We start from the raw sequence: 20,673 nt of genomic DNA, 5'->3' as shown, positions 1-20,673 counted from the left end.
TCATTGGGACCAACTCCGACCAATACTGCTGATCGAGACTCTGCTACCCGTTCCTTTCACTTCTTCACTTCTTCTTTTCCTTGTACTAACATATGTATTTATCTATTTAACCCTCAAAGTCGATCTCGTACAACAACACCGAGTCCGTGAATGTAGAATGACCCCAGCCTCTGTTACCACTGGCACTTACCATAAACCTGCCAGTTTCGTCAACATGAAGATTACTCAAGATTCCACCCTGGTGGCCCGGAATAATCAAAAATGGAGTCGCTGGCTTTTTGGAACCCGAAGAGGTGGTAGAAGCAGCAGCACCTCCACCAACACTGTCATACAACTTCAAGTTATACAATCTGATGTTGTCGTTGGAGCCACAGAGCAAGAAATCATCATTGGGCATGGTGGATATGGCGCTGACAGGTCCCGAGATTTTAGGGAACTGCAAGAGCTTCCGCACATTTGGAACCATGGTGTTTTTTCCCGAGCCTGTAGTAGACCGTTTGTGGGGCATTCTGATAGAGAATTCTTCGACGGTACTGTTTCTTCTTCCAGCGTAAATCAAGTCTCCATCGTTGGACCAGGTCGATGACATGCACCACGGAGGAATTCCCTCCGACACCCCTAGCCTGAGCACGGGCTCTGCGGTTCGGATATCCCATATGGCGATTGTTCCATCAATGCTGGAACTCATGAAAATATCTTCATTGCGGTGGGTTTTGGTGGTATGTGAATTATTGAATGAAGGCTTGGACAACTTGGAATCGTCGTCATCGCCAGACTCGTCGCTATCTCCAAACAATGAGCCGATCTCGCTTTCGTTTTCGTTGTCCCCAGACTTCTTTTTGTTTTCTGTGCTTTCCTCATCGTCGGACTCCAAGTTGTCCACCGTAAAGTCGAGTAGGCCCTGGGGTCGGTACTGTATATTTGACACCTGTCCTGAACACTGGTCGTATAAGGTGATGACCTTGCCAGTGTTGAGATCCCACTGGCGAATGGTTTTGTCCCACGATCCCGACAAGAACTTATCCTGCTCAGTATTCAATCGTATCACAGACACTGCGTCGTTGTGGCCCTTGGAGTTATCTGATTTGGGACCGTGGGGAAAGTAGTGCTGGATAGCACCCTCGTTGTATCTCATAGTGAAGAGGGAAATGCCACCCGATAGAAGGCCTGAAAGACACCAATACCCGTTTCTTTCGGCATCCAACGAGTACACCGGGTTAACTTTGGGCTCGTAAGTGGCCGAGCCGCCTGTGAAATCGCCAGGCTTGATTTTGGGGTTCTGGCGCATCAACTCCTGCTTGGTCACAGGTTGCTCGTTCTCCCAGTACGATGCAATCACCCCTGCTTTGGTGATGGTGTCCACCATGTTATGCTTCTGGGCCATGGTCAACGGGGATTTGCCCTGGATGGACGCTATGAAGTCATACTTGCGGATAAACCCGTCCTCACCTCCGGTCAAGATCCACTTGGGGCCCTCGGTGAACGCAAGCGCATGGCACTGCGAGGAGTAGGGGATGGCTACAGAGGGCACTATGTCGAATTCGGTGGCGATTTTGGCCTTGGTCATGGCCTGCTCTCTGAACGAAAGCTTGGGGCCGTTTTCGGGCGACTTTTCGTCCTCCTGGGTGTCTTGCTCAGGAGCATTTGCACGGCCATTGGCGTCGTTCTCGTCGCCGGATTGCTTCCTCTGTTTGTCCTGGTGGTCCTCGTCTGTGTCGTCCTTCATCAACACGTCTCTAGCGTCCTTGGCCTCGCTGGGCGTCGTGCTCTGGGGCTGTGATTCACGAGCGTCCATGAACTTGGCGTCGTCGTCGTCGTCGTCATCGTCATCGCCGTCGCCATCCTCGTCGTCGTTGTCGTTGTCGTCATTTTCATCGTCGTTGTCTTCGTTGTCTTCGTCTTCCTCGTCGTCGTCGTCGTCGTCTTCATCGTCGTCGCCATCTCCATCACCTTCGCCTCCATCGCCATTTGCGTCTTCATCGGCCATGTCTTCGTCTTCGTTGTAGCCGTTTCTGTCGTCTTCTTCTTCATCGATCATCTCCTCGTCGTTGTCCTGCACGTTGAACATGTCATCCTGTTCAATTGACGCCATGGTTGATGGTGGTGATGTTTGAATTGGCTGGTGCGATTTTGATAGTTGGTGCGCGCTACCAGAAAATGGAGTTTTATGAGAATAGAACTGGTCTGGGAGTGGGCAGTGACGGGATCCAGAGAGTAAATTTGCAAAGCAAGCAGAGAGTAGATTATAGTATGTTACTAGAGAGTAGATTATGATGTACTTCCAGAAAGTAGATTAAGTTATAATATTAGCAAAAAGAAGGAGTCTGCCTTTGAAGGATATCCTAGACAGATTCGTTATGGTTACCTGAAGTGACAATTGACTGAAGATGGAATATTGCTGGCGCTGAAGGCTGTAATTAATGTACAGTTTACTGCAGTAGATATCGTAAATAATGAACAGTCGAGTCTACTGTAGTGTTGAAAATTAATGAACAGTCGTATCTACCGCAGTAGGTAATTATCATGATACTACATGCTAGCATGCCCATTTCGTCCCAAAGGTCTTCCAGTGGTAATTACAATAAAACTACCGGTAGGAATAGATCTATCAGATATTAGTATTAACTACACCAACTTTTAAAGCCCCTACCGCAATACTCTGCAATGTTTTGGATGTTGGTCGATGGTTAGAACATACCTTTATGCCATCAGGACGGCGATTCTGTTGCACCGCAAATTATTTACTCTCTTTATGGATAAAATCAAAGTCCATTCTAGCAACATTGAAGCAATCTACGACAAAACACGTCAGACGGGTCCTTGAATGTAACCTACAGTACATGTTCAGGTACTCACCTCAATTCATGAGTTCCCGCCCCAGGGAAAGTCAAAAGACCCTTTGAAAGTGGGAGTAAAAGGAACCACTACGAAATTGTAGCTCTGCTGACCTCGTGGAGCTAGATAATTCACGTGGACTGTGAGGGGGGTCCACGCTTCGAGCTCATTCCTTCACTTCATGCCTTTGGCTCATTAATAACCACCCACTCTGCGTTCTAGTGCACTAATTTCATTCTGCCACGTTGCACACTCCAAAACACCTTTGTAGCCTACAAAGTTTACGTACGGATCGGTATTTACATTCGTGAATTAATTACCAGCACTGCCTAGAGCAATTGCCATGGTCTAACCACATATTTACTCGTAAACCCAGGAGAACAAGGAGGACTTGTATTCAACCAATTCTTCCTTCTTGAACCACAAGCCGATTTCCTTGTTGGCGGATTCGACGGAGTCGGAACCGTGGCAGACGTTTCTACCCATGTCAACGGCGAAGTCACCTCTGATGGTACCTGGAGCAGATTGCAATGGGTTGGTGGCACCCAAGATAGCTCTACCTTGCTTGACAACGTCCTTACCTTCCCAGACGGTGGCCAAGACTGGACCGGACAACATGTAGGACAACAAGGATGGGAAGAATGGCTTTTCTTGCAAGTCGTCGTAGTGGTTTCTCAACAAAGCTTCGGTTGGGTGGACCAACTTGATACCGACCAACTTGTAGCCTCTGTTTTCGAATCTGGACAAGATGGAGGCGATTAAACCTCTTTGGACACCATCTGGCTTGATAGCAATGAAAGTTCTTTCGTTGTTGGACATTTTGGGGATTGGATATGGGGCCTGAAAATTTTTCGACGAGGGGGTATATATGGCACTGGTCACGTGCGTTCCTGGGGATTTTTCACTGGTTAGGGCTGGCCTGTACGTGGCCGAGGATGGAAATGTGATCTACCAGAACGTTGTGTTCAGGTAGGAGCTGGCTATGGCACGTGGACGTGGATGTGTACGTGACGTGGTGAGTCTAGACCTCGGAGACCTGAACTTTCTGTTCGAAGGGCTCATTCATATTGCCCATTGGCAATATTCTCTATCATAGGGCCTATATTTGAGTAAATAGGTAAGTAATATTTGTGGGATCTATTTTTTACAATTGTGGAGTCTTCGTTGTGGTAAGAAAACATCCTTACTACCATACTCTTGGATAATCTTCTCTGGCCCCATATCATTAGCTAGACTTCCTCCTTGAAATTGGTAAAGACTCTCCACCCTGGCTTTCTGCCTGTTCCCAATCTGGCTTGTAGTGAATGCATTGGCTTAGCCAGGGCAAGGGTGCAGGATAGTTTGTAATGCTAGGGATGTTGGTAGGCTCCGTAAAAGACACGGAATAAATACGTGATTAAGATATACAAGATTGGATTCAATGTTGATAGGCACCGTTGTGCCAGGATAGTTCTGTCACCAGTCGAAATTTACAGAAAATTAAAGGTCCAAATACGTGCTTGAGTAATTATAGAATGGATTTAATTTTGAGAGGCACCGTTGTGCCAGGTTTCCAGTACCAGTAATATTTCAGTGTTGACGTGTTTCGGTCACACCAGCGCCGTTGACAGCCTTGGCGACATGCCACATTGGTCGTTACGCCGGGCGTGCAACGGCATAACGATGGTGGTACGATCTACCACCGGATTGGCGGAGCAACGGTTGTAGCGCAGGGGAAAGTTTAGTGGAGAGATGAGAGGCAGTCGGTGGAATACATCCTGCGTTTGCGAAGCTGTCAGGCAATTGTAATATTCGTACTGGTTAGACAAGCTGTCAGACAATTCTAGCACGGTTCTCCTCTAGAGAAGCTGTCAGACAATACTATTCTCCTCTAGACATGCTCTCAGACAATTCTACCTTATTCCTAGTGACTTCTAGCGCGGTTCTAGATAATCTGTAATACACCTCTACCCAGTCTCCAGTCACTGGTCGCCTCCAGATACGCCAATCCCCACCAGAGCTCTCACCCACACCATCAACACGCAGCATGTACCTCCACCATACCTCCCCATCGTCCCCATACTTCGCGCTCCATTGTCCCATACCACCGCATCAGCACCATGCCACGCGTCTCCCTGCGCCCCACCGTGCTAGCCGCACCACCACCTCCCTAACTCCCAACACCACCACCGCACTACTACCGCCGCACTACCACCTCTCCCCACCTACCGCTCTCCCCCTACCGCGCATCAAAACAAACAAATGCCCTTTTCGGCGCCCAACCGCGATCCACCGCGCCTCCGCGCAATTCTCGTCCGCCTTCACTCCCTAACAATCCACTCCTACTTCTCTACGTGTATCTTCACCGTTTGGCGTGTTCTTCCAGCGTGCTTCACTTCTACCACACCCACCCTGTTCTGTTCCTTTACCACCAGCCGTCCTCGCCTCTTCTGCCTCCACTCGACTGCCACTCGTTGTCTTTCATTCCCATCTGAGGCTTCTGGCTCACCAACTACATTCATTCGTTACATGTCTCAATGACGACTCTCGTCCAACAGCAATCGGTGCAGTCGTACGACTACCCGTCCGACTCGTACTCGTCGTCCGTCAACGTCGACAAGGTGGTCCAGTCGGTGACCAACGCCACCAAGCGGTTGTCGCAGATCTCCACCAACACCAACAACTCCAGCAAAAAACGCAAGACCCAGAACAAAATCGGCCCCTGGAAGCTCGGACGCACGTTGGGCCGTGGCTCCACTGGCAGAGTCCGTCTTGCCAAAAACATCGTCACTGGCAAGTTGGCTGCGGTCAAAATCGTGCCCAAGTCCAACTTCAAGATGTTGGAAAACCCCAAGTACAAGCACCCGCCCACGGCTGCCAACAAGGACAGGTTGCCGTACGGAATCGAGCGCGAAATCATCATCATGAAGCTCATCTCGCACCCCAACATCATGGGGCTCTACGATGTGTGGGAAAACAAAAACGACTTGTACCTCATCTTGGAGTATATCGAAGGAGGCGAGCTTTTCGACTACTTGATCAAACGTGGTCGCTTGCAGGAGTTTGAGGCCATCAACTACTTCAAGCAGATCATCAACGGGATCAACTATCTCCACCAGTTCAACATTTGTCACCGTGACTTGAAGCCAGAAAACCTTCTCTTGGACTTCAACAAAAACATAAAAATCGCCGATTTCGGTATGGCTGCCCTCGAGGTGCGAGAGAAGTTATTGGAGACCTCCTGCGGCTCTCCTCATTACGCCAGTCCCGAAATCGTGGCTGGTAGAAACTACCATGGAGCTCCCTCAGATATCTGGTCTTGCGGCATCATTTTATTTGCTTTGTTGACTGGACATCTACCATTCGACGATGAAAACATCAGAAAGTTATTATTGAAAGTCCAAAGTGGTAAATTTGTCATGCCCGACGACTTATCATGGGAGGCCAAGGATTTGATCACCAAGATGCTTAAAGTCGAACCCAGTGACAGAATCACCATAGATCTAATTCTCACACACCCGTTGTTAACCAAATATCCCGAACCGGCTGCTTCTACGTCATCTAACTCCAACAGCTTGGACTTTCAAAATTCTAACGTGAAACCTATCGATTCGATAGACAAAATCGATAAGGAGATCTTGAAGAATCTTTCTGTCTTGTTCCACAACTGTGAAGAACAGGAGATCATATCAAAGTTGTTGTCACCAAATAAGTGCCCCGAAAAGATGTTCTATTACTTACTCATGAAGTATAGAAATGAGCATACTGCGTGCAACTCGTTTGAAGATGAAAAGAATCATTATAATGAAGATTTCAATGATTCGAGACCTTCGTTGCCCAGATCTGCTTCCATTGTGAAAACTACTGTGTATGATCAAGCTACTGGAGAGAAGTATACCACGATCAAAAAGGTCCCCAAATCAACATCAACGTTCTCAAACAGATCCACAAAGAGAAATGCATCTAATTCGAAATCCCCATCGAATTCAAACTTCAAAGTTTTGTCAAATATTACAAATACAGTTTCTCCCAATGCATCTGTGAGGAATTTCAAAGCATCGACGTCATTTAATAGGAAAAAGACACTCTTGAATACCCAGGCCATATCAAGAAATAATTCTGCGTCCACCTTAAAGAAGAAATACCAGAATGAATATTTCGCAGACTCTTCAAGATCATCAATCATATCTAAGGAAAAGGATGATACTTCTAAACCACCGAAGCAATATCCACCAAAATTGACCAGAAAATTAACTGGTTTGTTGGATTTGAACGAATTAGAGAAAATTACTGATAAGAGCTCCACAAACCCCCAAGAAACTAGAACCCTTCCTTCGAAGAGTTCAATAAATGCAGCGGCCAGAAAGAAGAATATGACTGGAACTTTTGGTAATAAGTCCTTGTTAAACTTTGGTTTAATTATTGATGAGATGTTCAATGAAGATGATGTCAAGACTCCTTCCGGTTCGCTCGAACCAGCAAGGAATTCAAGCAAGTCTCATAACCTAGCAAATAAAGAACGTGAATTAGCGGCCAAAGTAAAAGCATTAAATGAAGCAAGAGAAGACAAATACAAAGAGCAGGAATTAAAAAGACAGAAATTACTTGCACAAGAGCAAGAACAGAAGTTACGTGAACAAAAGGAGTTGGAAGAAGAACGTAAGCGTCAATCTATTTTGTTACAAGAAAAGCAAAAGGAAGCATTGGAGAAATTAAGGAAACATCAAAGCAGTAACGATTTTGCAGAACATTTTTCATCCAAGCCTCGGGCAAGTAGATTTGTCACTGATCCTGTTCATTCCTCATTGGATCCTAAGCATACTTTCAATGTCAATTCATTGTTGAGGGCCAAATCGTTGGCATCTACAACTAAATATGCCCCACAACGTTTTGGTAATGATAACACTTCGAAGGTGTTGCATAACCTTGGTATTGAAGTGATTCAATCTCCTAGAAAGTTGAGTAACAATTTGAAAACCTCAAGTTCCAAAAACTTATCTGGCTATTTGCAAGCGAACTCTACTGCTCAAAGTAGTGTCAGAGACTATAGTGACCTTGAAGAGGAACCATTGGAACCACAATCTGTTTTAGACTATGATGATGATGATGATAAAGAAAATGAGATGACTTTGGCAAGCTTTAATCAAAGAGAACGTGAGAAGTCAAAGGGATCAATTCTTGGGACCAACACCTCAACAAATACTGACCAAAGCAACTCCACGAACAAAAAGCTTGACTCGCCAATTATGCCATATCGCTCATTGTTGGGAGATATTGATGAGAAAGAAAGGGTCAAGGAATTTGATGAGACCAACATGACCAACATGAGCTTCGAAACGATTCCAAAGAACGAACTTATTCCAAACCCAAGATTCTCCAGATTCTCTTTTGGTGGTCTTCTCTCCAACAATCAGACTAATGAAATTGGTGATATTACCATCATGAACAATACCTTGAATTACTCTAACACTGTTATCAGAAAACCTAGGAACAGTATCGTTGCTGAGAAGAATGCGGCGTTTGACGCCAAATATAATTCTCAATCAACCTTCAAGAATAGAAAGAGTCTGTTGAAGAAATCATCCACGACTAACTTGTTGGGATTGGGAATTAGAGAAGAGAAGGATGAACCAATATCAAAGTCGCAATCTAAGTCAAGCAGATTTGTTTCTGTTGAGATACAAGAGTCTGGAGATGAGTTCAACGCCACATTACCGGCGGAGGCCATTAGCATCCGTGAAACTGATGTGGAAGATGAGGGTCATGGTTTTGACGACGATAATGAGTCTGAAGAAACCATGTTGGATGACACAGTGATAACCCATAGAGATAATAAATCTCTCAATCCAAATATGTTGGAAGAAGACTATTCAAACTTTGATCTTATTAGTTCGAGAACAGCGGATATTGGTAAGTTCAATACCATGAGACCAAGCATCGTTGAATCCAAGGAAACATTGACCATTCCTCGTTCAGAGGAAAATACTTTGCGTTTATCCTCCCATAACGAGAGTCTTAAATCGGCATACAATAATTATGAATCATTGTATGGGGAAAGAAGAAAGTCTAAAAATTTGATTGAGGTGAACAAACCAAACTTAGCCCCAGATCAACATTATTATCATCATTTGAATACCAAACTGCATGCTGTGCAAAGGGAACTGGTTATTTCTGAGAGAGAAAAGCCTCAAGAGTCCATTACAATCCGGGAAACCCCTAAATCACTTTATGGTCTGAGAAGAAGTAAACGTGAAAAGACAAAAGATGAACACAATGTATCGAAAAACTTCGAAATCTTGGATACATCCTCTTTTGTTGACCATAATAATGATAGTGGTGATGAAAGGAAACCTTCAAGATCTTCCATGGAGATTTTCAGTTCAAGGGCATTGTCTAAGGTTCATAAGTCTGGAAATAACGATCAAGAGACTCCGAACCAGAATACAGAAGCGATCAATGAAAGAAAAGAAGTAAAAGTGGAACAGCCAGTCATTGAGTCACCAATTCTTCCTCCTTCGGCTCCTTCGGAGGACAAGACAGCATCTTTATTCAGAAAACTTAGTCTCAAGCCTAAGAGAGATGCACCAAAAGCACCACAACCTGCTAAAAGGTTCTCCAAGCTCTCCGTGGGGGGAAAGTCACCAAAAGTGGAAATGAATGATTCACCCTTTCCAAAGAAGGAAAACTGGTTCAAGAAGTTTATCAGTGCATTCACATCATCTCCGGGCACTAAGGACAAGTCTAAGTTTGATAGCGAAGCGGTTACAGGGTCCGCTACCAACAGCAAGAGCATAAACATCATTGATTCGTCATTGGCGTCATCTGAGTTGATCAGAGTTATTAAGACTCAATTAGAATTGAAGATGATTGACGGCTCCATATCCAGTGTTGATATTGATGAGGAGTTTGGTCTTATCACTGGTGTTATTCCAAGCAAGTTCGCCCACGGCAGAAAGTTGAAGTTCAGAATTGAAATCATCGATTTGATCAATTCGTCCTCGTTGCATTTGATCAAGGTTAAGGGTAACGAAAAGGGATTCAAGAATTTGATTAATATTGTGACTTTTATCATTAAGCAAGAGGAGCAAGCTAGCAATCAAAGGAGATCGAGTGGTTACAAATTCTCGGGATACAAGAATTGAGAGTGTTTTGTTGGTCTAATAGAACTATTCTCAAGATCGTATTTTCGAAGTACGTGGTAGATTCATTTCATTTAGTCGGGACCTTTGACTACTGTATATTAGAAATAAAATTTTATTTAAATTCAAGTACAAGCAGACCCGTATCTGGAGAGTTAGTACCCAGTATTGCTAGTAGAAAATGCTTTAAACGAAGCTCTGGTCAATAAATTACTGGACCGTGCAAGTCTATGGCATGAATAGGATAGTCTTCAGAACCAGATTTCCTCCATAAGTATGCAAATGAGACTCCTATCTGCACTGGTTTGCTGTATACCTCTCTGTGGATCCACCGCTTTTATTGCACAACGGTTATTCACAGCAATTTTCATTCATAATCGCCTTATAAACGTTTATTGGTACACACTGTTATGCTAACCCCATGCAAACTCAGCTCCGCAAGGCCCGTAATCTCTCGGCCAACTTGTCCTCCTTTTCCTCGGTGATGTTGCTCACTGGCGGACTCGAGATCTCTACCTTGGTCTCGTTCAACCCCTGTTTCATCTCGATACCTGCTTCGTCAGCTACCTGGCTCAACAACTCGTCCACGTCCTCCTGCGGCGTAGTCAATGCACTGACATTGTTGGTGGTGGTTTCGTAATAATTGGTGGAGGCATCCATGTCCTCGAACTGGTTCTCAAACTTGTCCATCACCATGGATATCCTTTCGAGATTCATGGTCTGCAATGCCTTGTCCATTCCCTTGATGACTTGGGTCATATTTCCAGTGACAGACCGCATTGTCACTGCTGTTTGAACACGTGAAGCCACAGCATCGATTCTAGAAGCCAATCTGAGGAGACTAGTTCTTTCGTTGGCCTTTCTGATGGCATTCTGAGCGTACAACTGAGCAATGTCATTATTGCCTTGAGTCAACGCTTTTTTGATTTTGGCCTTTTCTTGAAGCTCCTCCTTGGCTGCCTTGGCCGATTGTCGGTTGAGCTGCTTGGCAGTGAATTTGAGCTGGAATAACGACTGTTCTAACCCGGCCATGATGGTGATGGAGCTTATCGCCCCTTTACTGATTGTTCAATAATCGCGGGGCTGGTAGGGGTCACGTGTGCGTTTCGAGAACAAGATCTGAGTGATCAAATGGTAAGGAGAAATGGAGAGAAATGCCAGAGAAACGTATGAAAAGATGATTGAGTGGGTGTGGAGTTGCTCTGGTTGGTAGGTGCAAAGGTAGTACGGAAGTTTTCGAGTGAAGGTCACGATTGGGATCCAGTAAATTAAACCCTTAACTCAGTATTCTGGAAATTCTATTCCTGACTCTAATATGAGGATGTAGAGGTAAAGTATATCCTCCGTCAGAGTGTATTATCATACCTAGCAGGTGTATATTTCACTTGAAGCATTTCTTTTTCCTCCTTCAATGTAATCCAAGAAGTGTTGAAAATTTCACTTTTGGAATCTCACACAGTGTTCCGGCTAGTGGGGCATATTCTTGACTGGCAGCATTATACGATGCCATCCTCTACGACTGCAAATACTTCAGAGAGTCCAATCCTTACATTCATTAGAAGTGACCTCGGAGTTGAAGATCACGTGTCTTGGCCATTTCCGGTAGATGGCCACTACAATACCCTTAGCAGAAGCTAAAGCAGCCACAAATCAGGACAGGTTGATCTGAAATATTGGCATAGTCCACAGTCTCATATCACAAGGCAGAACGAAGCCCATTCGGAAAAGGTAATGAACGGAGTAGAACGTGATAAAATTCGAGATACTGCAATCAGTCATTTCCGCTGGATACCTTTGACCCACGCTAAGCAACCACCACTCGTTACCAATTGAACCAGATCCAGCTGTATAGCCCTCAGTGAACTCCCAACAATCTATCATTCTCTAATTTTATAACTACAAGTCACGTGCCAGGACCCCAGCACGTTGTTCTCCAAACCACAGCCAGTCCTATTCTTACTTCAGACCACTTCCAGTCCCTTTCAACAGCACAATGGCCTGCTCCTGCAACAACAAGCCCTCTTCGCTCGTTCCTGCCGAACTTCAGCAGGAATTGAGCGACCCCAACCATCCAGCGAACCTCATTTGTGAGCTTTGTCGTTTGTTCTATGATCTCAATTGGGTCACTGGAACCGGTGGTGGGATCTCTATTCGAGACGTGGAGGGTCCCAATCCGAACTTGGTGTATATTGCCCCATCAGGAGTCCAAAAAGAACGGATCCAGCCGTGGGAAATGTTTGTGGTAGACTTACCAGACACTATTGTCCGTACACCAAATGAATGTCCCAAAGAGTTGACCAAATCCTACAAATACAAGCCATCTGCATGCACTCCGTTGTTTGTCAGCTGCTACACATTGAGAGATGCTGGAGCGTGTATTCATACCCATTCACAAAACGCAGTAATGATCACTATCTTGCTCGAACACGAAAAAGAGTTCGTGATTAACCACGTTGAACAGATCAAAGCCTTGCCTCGGTTGGAGTACAACGAATCCACCAAGAAGGTGGAAAAGGTGGGAAGCATGGAAAACTACGAAAAGTTGGTGATTCCTATCATTGAAAATACGCCTCACGAGGAGGACCTTACCGAGACCCTCGAAGAGGCCATCAGGAACTATCCTGGGACATCTGCGGTTTTGGTGAGAAGACACGGGATCTATGTCTGGGGTGAGACTATTTGGAAAGCCAAGGTCTATAATGAAGCCTTGGACTATTTATTGGAGTTAGCTGTGAAGATGAAGTTGGCCGGTATTTCTACCGTCAGGGAGTAATGGGGATATGTATATGCACAAATGGGAGTGATAATTGGTTGGCGATCGACTATCTGTAGTAGGAGTGACGCTGGACAGTTTACTTGTGATGGACTCCTCACAGAAAGCAGCGAATACTGGCAATCTATTGTTGTAGACTTCTTTGCAGGTGTTTTCGTGTGGTTGAAAACACAATGGAGTGAGTTTGCTTATCTTCGAAGATGGCTAGTCTCCAGTCATTGGAAACAGCAGCGGAGCAGTCGTTGGTAGCAGTCACGGAAGGAAACAGCACTTGTTGGGATACCACGACCTCAGCACGTTCGTGCCAGCTCTTCCCTTGACCAGCTTCCACTCACAATGGGTTCTTTGTTCCTTTCAACTCCCCCTTGACACTCAGCCAGTCCACACCTTGCGCTGCCTCTTCGTCTATCTCTCCAACACAAACCACGGTGCCTCCTCTCATCATGTACAATCCCAACGCTATCTCCTGGTTCTCTTCGTCATCGTCGTAGATGATTCTCTCGATACAGTTGCTGATGATGATATTTGTCGACTTATCGAATCCTTGTAGTATTCCTTCGAATAACCGAGCATCTGTCGATATTACTCTGACACGTTCTAAATGTTAGTACCAACTGGTGTTGATTAGCAAATGAGCTCAGCACGGATTTTTCAATCCAGAGCCGTGTTCCACAGCCATTGACGTCCGACTCTACTTACTTTCCAAGAACTCCTTAAGATCGGCCATCTTACTGTTCAATCCAGTAAACACCGTGAATTTGATGGTGATGGTGTGCGCGTGACTAGTGGCACGTGCACTGACCTTGCTGCCAGATGCTGCAAAAGTGATATCCATGAACGGCAACAACACCCTTTCTTCCAACATAATGACGACAATTGCAACCCAGGACACGGACTACTCCAGTGAAGAAGACAGTGTATTTCTCACCCAGCGAACGCACGCAAAACGGCCCAAAATCACTAGACTTAGCCACGCTAACAAGTGCTCTACAGGGCCGGACAGGACAACAGATGTACGGGAACTGAAGGAGCAAACCACAAAAGACTTGGTGGAATGGGCCTCCAGGCTTGAGTTGGAGTCCATCACTCTCAAAGAGACAATACAGGAGGATTTCGTGAGTCTCGTCAAACAACATCACTCGGATACCGTTAGGTCTGTTCATGAACTAGAGAAGAGAGTAGACCATATGGCTGCCAAATTGGACAAGAGCGAAACTAGAATCGGGGCAAAAGTGCGAGACGTCTTGGAAAGCCAGGTGGGCCCCATTGAGGACGAGCAAACCCTGATAAATACAAAAATTGCCCTGATGAATCAACAGTTGGCACAGATGGGAAAAACCATCGATAATATGGGCCGAGAAATAGAGGAAAAGTGCAAGCACATTGGAGGTACCCTCTCTTACATCGATTCTCGAGCCACAAAGGTCCCCGATACCAAAAAGGACCTAGAAGAAATCAAAGAGTACTTGCGGCTCTTGCTCCCTCGCATTATCGGCATAGAACAGAACTGTGCGATAATCCCCCAGCTCACAAAGCTAAGCGACGAGGACCCTTCCAAAAAGAGAAGGTTCCTCTAAAGTCATCAGGTGACCTTCAGAATGGCGTTGCTATTATTCCCATACTGTCGCTTAGCATCTCATCGGATTTTATTTCTCCGAGAATAAAGCCTTGGCCCTTAACCAGGAGGGAAAGAAAAAAGAAATTTCCTTCCTAGTAAGGACAGTCTCAGCGACATCTTGCCATTTCGGTTCGCACTTCCAATAACTGCTGCACATTTTGCAACTGCAGACGTTTTGGACCCAAACGCCGGCTTCCTGACAGGCAGTGTGACTCATGATTTTCATTTTGCCATTTGAACTGTATAAATGTTCTTGACTTCATCCGAAAACCGCATCATAACCGCCGCAGTTCTCGTCATGTTCTTGGAAGCTGACGATGACTTCATAACTATATGTAGGGTCCTATTTCCTAACTAGCACATCCTTCTTTCACCAAATATTGGCTACTCTAACCATGACTGGAGGTTCCAAAGATAGTAAGCGTGAACCATCATTGACAGAGTTCAACCACATAAGGAGTGGGTCTACGAGGTCCGACCATGAGGAACACACTGGTATGTGGAACTCCTTCATCGACTCCTTCAAACCAGCAGTTGCCAGCGAAACCTTGACCAGTCAAAATGTGGAGGATGGCAAGGAATACACTGAGATGGAGAAGATTAACATCAATGCTGCCAACTCCAATCTTTCGAGAAAGCTTAAGTCTAGACATTTGCAAATGATATCAATCGGCTCAAGTATTGGTACTGGTTTATTTGTGGGTTCAGGCTCAGCATTGCATACCGGTGGACCTGCTGGAATTATGATTGGTTGGTTCATAATGGCCACAGGTGTCTTTGCAACTATGCAAGGCTTGGGGGAACTCTCCATTACATTCCCCGTGAGTGGAAGTTTTAACGTGTTTGCGAGCAGATTCATTGAACCGGCTGTTGGGTTTGCAGTGGGTTGGAATTATTTCATGCAATTTTTTGTCTTATTACCATTGGAACTAGTGGCAGGATCAATCACTGTAAAATACTGGAATAAAGACTTGAATCCCGATATCTTCGTAATTATATTCTGGTTACTAATTGTTGTTATCACTTTACTAGGTGTCAAGGGTTATGGAGAATCTGAGTTTGTTTTCTCCCTTATTAAAGTGATTGCCGTCATCGGTTTCATTATCTTGAGCATCGTGTTGATTTGTGGTGGTGGTCCAAACCATGAATTCATCGGTGGTAGGTACTGGAGAGATCCTGGTGCATTTGCAAATGGATTCAAGGGTGTGTGTTCCGTTTTTGTGACTGCTGCCTTCAGTTTCGGGGGAACTGAAATGATCGGTTTGACTGCTGCCGAAACTAAAGAACCAAGAAAAACGCTTCCAAAAGCCATTAAGCAAGTTTTTTGGAGAATATGCTTGTTCTACTTAGTATCACTTACTATGGTTGCTACTTTAGTTCCTTACAATGATGACAAGTTATTGGGTTCTTCTTCTGTGGATGCAACTGCTTCACCTTTTGTCATTGCTGTTGTCAATGGTGGTATTAAGGGCTTACCTAGTGTCATCAATGCAGTTATCTTGATAGCCGTCTTGTCTGTTGGCAATGCATCGGTTTATGCAACCTCGAGATCCTTAAACTCCTTGGCCGAACAAGGGATGGCACCAAAATGGACTGGATACGTTGATAGACTTGGAAGACCATTAGCTGCTATTTTGATTACCGATATATTTGGCCTTTTTGCCTTGATTGCTGCAAGTAACAAGCAAGAAGAGGTATTCAACTGGTTGCTTGCTTTGTCAGGACTTAGTTCAATTTTCACTTGGCTTTCAATAAACTTGAGTCACATTCGTTTCAGAAGAGCCCTCACAGTTCAGAACAGACTGTTGAATGAACTTCCATACATTTCACAATGTGGTGTCTGGGGATCATACTATGGTTTTGCCTTGAACTTTTTGGTTTTGATTGCTCAATTCTGGATTGCCTTGTTTCCAATCGGTGGCAAGCCAAATGCATATGATTTCTTCTTGTCTTACTTGGGATTACCTGTTCTTATCGCCTCTTGGCTTTTCTATAAATTTTGGAAAAAAGATTGGACTCTTTTTGTTAGAGCCAAAGACATTGATGTGGACACAGGAAGACCAAACATTGACTTGGACCTTTTACAACAAGAAATCGCCGAAGACAAAGCTAAGTTGGCTGAGAAACCATTCATTGTTAGGGTGTACAGGTTCTGGTGCTGAACAAACCAAATCAGTGCTGTGTCAGAAATGACATTTCATAATTGTACTATAATTTGCATTCATAGAAGCTAATGATAAACGAAAATTAAAATTTAATAGCCCAAGTAGTAAAATAACATCAACTTAAGCTTCACCATATATACTCCTTTGTGACAACATTGGGTATAAAAAGCAAAAAAGAAGCCCGATGCGGGGGTCGAACCCGCAACCTTTTGATGTCTTACTTAAGAGTCAAACGCTCTACCGATTGAGCTAACCAGGCCTTTCTTGTTTCTTGAATGATTCACTTACAATTTACAAATTACAATTCTTGATTACGTAATTGATTTTGGTTTTTTCGTTATTGGTTATTAGTTATGCACAGTTATCTCTGGCCAGTTACCTGGCAAGCATAGGGCCTCCTAGTGGGGTGATATATATTTTAATTCTCTTTAGGAAAAGATGGAAAGTGGTAAATATGATATTTGTAATCAATAACGGAGAGCTTGTGCAAAAACAAGTATACAAAAGGTTCGAACAGTAGCACAGTATGGGGATAGCTGATGTACTTTCTTAGCAATGATAAGACCACTTCAACAGGATGGTAGCTAGATATTAAGAATACGCGAGTAGTATTCCCTGAAGTCACAACGAAAACTATTGACTTGGTATTATAATTGTGCTTTCCCTCATAACAGATTGTATGTTCTGCTTCTGCTATACTTTTTATCCACAATTTAGAATTTAAGTTATGAATTATAATGAAATACCTACACACAGATCCAATCTTTAATTTTCAACTTTCGTTAAGAATACAAACAAACTTTCAGCCCATACCTAAATAGTGAAAGAAAAGTCATTGAATCAGGATTAAAATATATTAAACCTAATCCCAAGTTACTGCCTTGACTGCCTCTTGTAAAAGTGACGACAATTTCCTTAACTAAATTTTTGCTTGATTTTTTTAAACGGGTGATAAAAATGTAACTTTCGTACAAAATTGAAACAAAAGAAAACTGCGTGATACGTTCTTTAAGACTCCAAATTATTTCACTGACCTTCAAAGTTCTGGCTTTTGGAATTGTAGATAGTGATGAACTATCGAACCGTAGAAATGGGGTACTCGTTTAAAGCTCTAGTTCAATTTTTGGGTAAGGAGAAGTCTTGTACGTAAGCTTATAATATCTTCTAATCCCATTTATTCTATATTTGAGGTTATGTAGCTCTCTTAAACCTTTCAATAAGAATTAGTTTTGTTTGTATGCTCTTAAACTTATGCTTCCATTTCAATCTTTCAATTCGCAAAATTTTTCAAAAGATCCCAAAACAAGAAAGCATGAAGAGTCAATATTACAATACAAGCCACGCAATACTCTATCTTTATCTTACATGCTTTCCCCACAGACTGGCTTCCTAGAACATAAATATCATGTCCTGTATATAATGGCCGTTGGGCCACAAAGCCGATTGTGTCAATAGCGGCTGCAAAATTATTCCATCTTGGAGTCTACAAAAGCCAATCCTACCGGTAATTCTTAAAATCGTTAATTAAATGTTACGTATAGTACAAATCATGCAAATTATTAGTTAAGAAGTCTCTTGTCCCATCATTTCGTCCAAACTAAACTTCATTTGGGTTTTATCGTTGGAGTTCTCCATATCATCAGTGGAAAACAAATCTGTGTTTGGAGTGGACCCACTGCCCAAGTCATTGTTACGTTTGGAGTTATGAGTGGTGTTCCATGACATTACCAGGTTGGTAGTGTCGTTTCTGGAAGCGACTTTGGGTGATGAGTTGTTAGTGAATGCAAATTGGTGGCTAGAAACAAGGTCGTGGATTTCATCGTCGATCTCAACATACTCGTTGGAGTCAGTGTTCAAGAAATTTTCCAATTCATCCGAGTGCTGGGCACCTGTTAAGAATGGAGATGACGGCATATTGACCACGGCAGCCTTCTTGTTGTTCAAGCGGTTTCCTTCGGCAGATTTTTTATTGGTGAAAGTCTTCATATCTGGCATATTTGGATGTAAGAGCTTGCTTTCATTTTCGCCATCTTCATTGGGTGTTTTGGTGTCTCTGGGAGTGATCTGGTCCTTTGGAGTTGGTTCTGTGAAGAGAGTGCTGATCCACTCATTACCAACGGGACTAGACTTGCTACTGCCTTGAGTGAACGATTTGCGAATCATGTTCTCAAAACTAGCCATTTCATTATCATGAGAACCCTCTTCTTCCGATGGAGGACAGTTTTCTTTATCCTCTCCATCGTCATAGAGGTTGATGACTCTAGTGTTGGACTTGGTGGCCATCATGGGGGGAGTAACACCGTTCTGGTCTTGTGGCAATGGGTCAATATCTGTCAATGGACCCCCGAAATTATTTAGTTGGTTCAAGAATTCAGTGGGATCATTGTAGTTAGGAGTTTTCTTAGAGTATGACTCATTGTTGGCCAGCTGGTTGCTCTGATGGTTATTTTGAATGACCTGATTTATAGCAGATCGTGTATGCGAAGGAGTGGCAAATTTTCCTACCAGTGGAGGGACTGGAGAAGATGCATACTGGCTTGACTTTCTCATAGCTATAGCCGACAAACTGCTGGCTCGATCTCTGTTTGTTTCCGATTGTTCCAATTGTGGTTCATTGGACTCTTCTCTATTTTTCAACTCTCTCTTGTATCTTTGCTGCTGTAAGTATTTCTTTACCACGTTCTCGGGTCTGTGAAACCCTTTGTTTCTAAGAAACAAATGACAAGCGTTACACAACGGCCCGTACATTCCTTCATAATGCTTTTTGTCGAACTCAGTGGCCCTGTGGATAGCAAAGTAGTTAGGATGAAAACCAGTTTCAAAGTATCTCCATGCAATCGAGGAGGTGGTACCACAGTTGCTATTAACGCAGACCAACCCGTGATTTTTGGGGAGCTTGGTGTGAGGGATGGTGTGGCATTTTTTGCTATCCAAGTCCTCCAAGTCGGGTAAAGACTGGAAGGTGTCGTGTGTCTTGTTGGTGGTGATGGAGGTGACGGTTGTAGGTGCCGGACCGTGGTGGTTGTCGTAGGGAGGCTGTTGTGGGGTGTAGGGGGAAAGCTCGTCGAAATCGCCATCCTCTTCCTCGTCGTCCTCGGGAATTTCCTGGTTCTCGCGGTACTCGGTGTCGTCGGTGCTGTCTGACATGGGCTCCTCGTTAATGGGTGACGAGATCATGGTTGGGGTCTGGTTGACCATGGAACGGGTGCGCATGGCCCTCTGGGGCTCGGCATACCGTCTATGCTTCTTGACAGGCTTGTCGATGATTTTGGCCTGGAGGAACGGGGCCAGCTTGAACCGGTCCTGAACGCTCTTGGCGTCGTATTTGGACGCCAAGTTGAGCTTGTCGTGGTTCATGATGTTGAACATGGTCTGGCTGGGAATGTTGTTGAAAATGGGCAACGATTTAGTCCTGGTGGCCTTGACGGCAGCCAGCGACGATGCAGAGGGTGCAGGCAGCGGGTGGACGGGACGCGGCCTCTTCTGGGGGTATCCCATGGGTGATTCTGATGGTCGTTTCTGGGAATCCACGGGACGAGGCACCTGGTGGTTTTGGTGGTTTTGGTGGTTTTGGAGATTTTGGTGGTTTTGGAGCGCCAGCGGTGGCGGAGCAGAGTCGGAACGGTCGATGGTGTGGAGCTTCAACCTGATTTCGAGCGTCAACGACGAAGCGTTGGACTTGTCGCCAAACAAGAAGCTGGCAGACACGTTCTGGCACACTCTTCCTGGGACGAGGTGGGGCTTGGACGACGCCAACAACGCGGACATCTCGCCGTTGGCCACGAACGGCTCGTCGGGCTGCTCGGTGGTGTCTTTGTAGTAGACGACGTAGTCTTCAGCATGCAACTTGAAGTTCTCGGGTGAGCTTCGAACGATCTGCTGGACACAGCTCTTGAGGTCGAACGCCCCCAAAGTAAGTTCCAGCTCTTCGTTGGCCATGGGGATGTGGGCGATTTTGACGGCGTACTGGTTCTTGGATCTCGACAAGAAGATGGTGGCGTTGTTGTTGAACGAGTACAACACCTTGACTTGCATTCGCCTAGTCTGTTGGTCCGACATGGTGGGCAGAGCAGCGACGGTGAGGAGAAGTGGAGGAGAGAAAGATGGCTATTTGTTTTGAAGTCAATCTGGGATCACGGGACGTGGAATGGAGGAGATGGTGGC

General features: G+C 44.7%; 9 protein-coding genes and 1 non-coding gene across 10 annotated transcripts; 4 read left to right on the top strand and 6 right to left on the bottom strand.

Annotated features, from left to right (window-relative positions):
* Nucleotides 1-106: 106 nt before the first annotated feature.
* Nucleotides 107-2,068, bottom strand: CANTADRAFT_53761 (SAGA complex subunit; the record flags this gene model as incomplete). Its single annotated transcript, XM_020210251.1, has 1 exon — nt 107-2,068. The coding sequence occupies one exon, from the start codon at nt 2,066-2,068 to the stop codon at nt 107-109; it is 1,962 nt and encodes a 653-aa protein (XP_020063770.1).
* Nucleotides 2,069-3,195: 1,127 nt separating this feature from the next.
* Nucleotides 3,196-3,654, bottom strand: YNK1 (nucleoside diphosphate kinase; the record flags this gene model as incomplete). The annotated part of the gene is made up of 1 exon (XM_020210210.1): nt 3,196-3,654. One exon carries the CDS (start codon nt 3,652-3,654, stop codon nt 3,196-3,198), a length of 459 nt encoding a protein of 152 aa, XP_020063769.1.
* Nucleotides 3,655-5,351: 1,697 nt separating this feature from the next.
* HSL1 (protein kinase) lies at nt 5,352-9,956 on the top strand (the record flags this gene model as incomplete). The annotated part of the gene is made up of 2 exons (XM_020210086.1): nt 5,352-8,332; nt 8,375-9,956. 2 exons carry the CDS (start codon nt 5,352-5,354, stop codon nt 9,954-9,956), a joined length of 4,563 nt encoding a protein of 1,520 aa, XP_020063768.1.
* Nucleotides 9,957-10,095: 139 nt separating this feature from the next.
* On the bottom strand, nt 10,096-11,245 carry CANTADRAFT_26664 (uncharacterized protein). The gene has a single exon (XM_020207836.1). It carries the CDS (start codon nt 10,983-10,985, stop codon nt 10,383-10,385), a length of 603 nt encoding a protein of 200 aa, XP_020063767.1. The 5' UTR covers nt 10,986-11,245; the 3' UTR covers nt 10,096-10,382.
* A 701-nt stretch (nt 11,246-11,946) lies between these two features.
* On the top strand, nt 11,947-12,726 carry CANTADRAFT_53866 (methylthioribulose 1-phosphate dehydratase; the record flags this gene model as incomplete). The annotated part of the gene is made up of 1 exon (XM_020210264.1): nt 11,947-12,726. One exon carries the CDS (start codon nt 11,947-11,949, stop codon nt 12,724-12,726), a length of 780 nt encoding a protein of 259 aa, XP_020063766.1.
* A 331-nt stretch (nt 12,727-13,057) lies between these two features.
* Nucleotides 13,058-13,453, bottom strand: CANTADRAFT_52447 (U4/U6-U5 snRNP complex subunit; the record flags this gene model as incomplete). The annotated part of the gene is made up of 2 exons (XM_020210082.1): nt 13,058-13,323; nt 13,426-13,453. 2 exons carry the CDS (start codon nt 13,451-13,453, stop codon nt 13,058-13,060), a joined length of 294 nt encoding a protein of 97 aa, XP_020063765.1.
* CANTADRAFT_271766 (uncharacterized protein) lies at nt 13,144-14,521 on the top strand. Its single transcript, XM_020208024.1, has one exon. It carries the CDS (start codon nt 13,560-13,562, stop codon nt 14,301-14,303), a length of 744 nt encoding a protein of 247 aa, XP_020063764.1. The 5' UTR covers nt 13,144-13,559; the 3' UTR covers nt 14,304-14,521.
* Nucleotides 14,522-14,841: 320 nt separating this feature from the next.
* On the top strand, nt 14,842-16,506 carry GAP1 (Gap1p; the record flags this gene model as incomplete). The annotated part of the gene is made up of 1 exon (XM_020211753.1): nt 14,842-16,506. One exon carries the CDS (start codon nt 14,842-14,844, stop codon nt 16,504-16,506), a length of 1,665 nt encoding a protein of 554 aa, XP_020063763.1.
* Nucleotides 16,507-16,687: 181 nt separating this feature from the next.
* Nucleotides 16,688-16,768, bottom strand: CANTADRAFT_t156. Its single transcript has one exon. It is a non-coding gene; the product is annotated as a tRNA-Lys (tRNA).
* Nucleotides 16,769-18,072: 1,304 nt separating this feature from the next.
* Nucleotides 18,073-20,568, bottom strand: CANTADRAFT_52597 (uncharacterized protein; the record flags this gene model as incomplete). The annotated part of the gene is made up of 3 exons (XM_020210100.1): nt 18,073-19,054; nt 19,130-19,989; nt 20,053-20,568. The coding sequence occupies 3 exons, from the start codon at nt 20,566-20,568 to the stop codon at nt 18,073-18,075; spliced, it is 2,358 nt and encodes a 785-aa protein (XP_020063762.1).
* Nucleotides 20,569-20,673: the final 105 nt, after the last annotated feature.

Source organism: Suhomyces tanzawaensis (genome assembly GCF_001661415.1).
Source record: "Suhomyces tanzawaensis NRRL Y-17324 unplaced genomic scaffold CANTAscaffold_5, whole genome shotgun sequence".
NCBI lineage: Eukaryota > Fungi > Ascomycota > Pichiomycetes > Serinales > Debaryomycetaceae > Suhomyces > Suhomyces tanzawaensis.
This window is presented reverse-complemented; position numbering and strand designations above follow the sequence as displayed.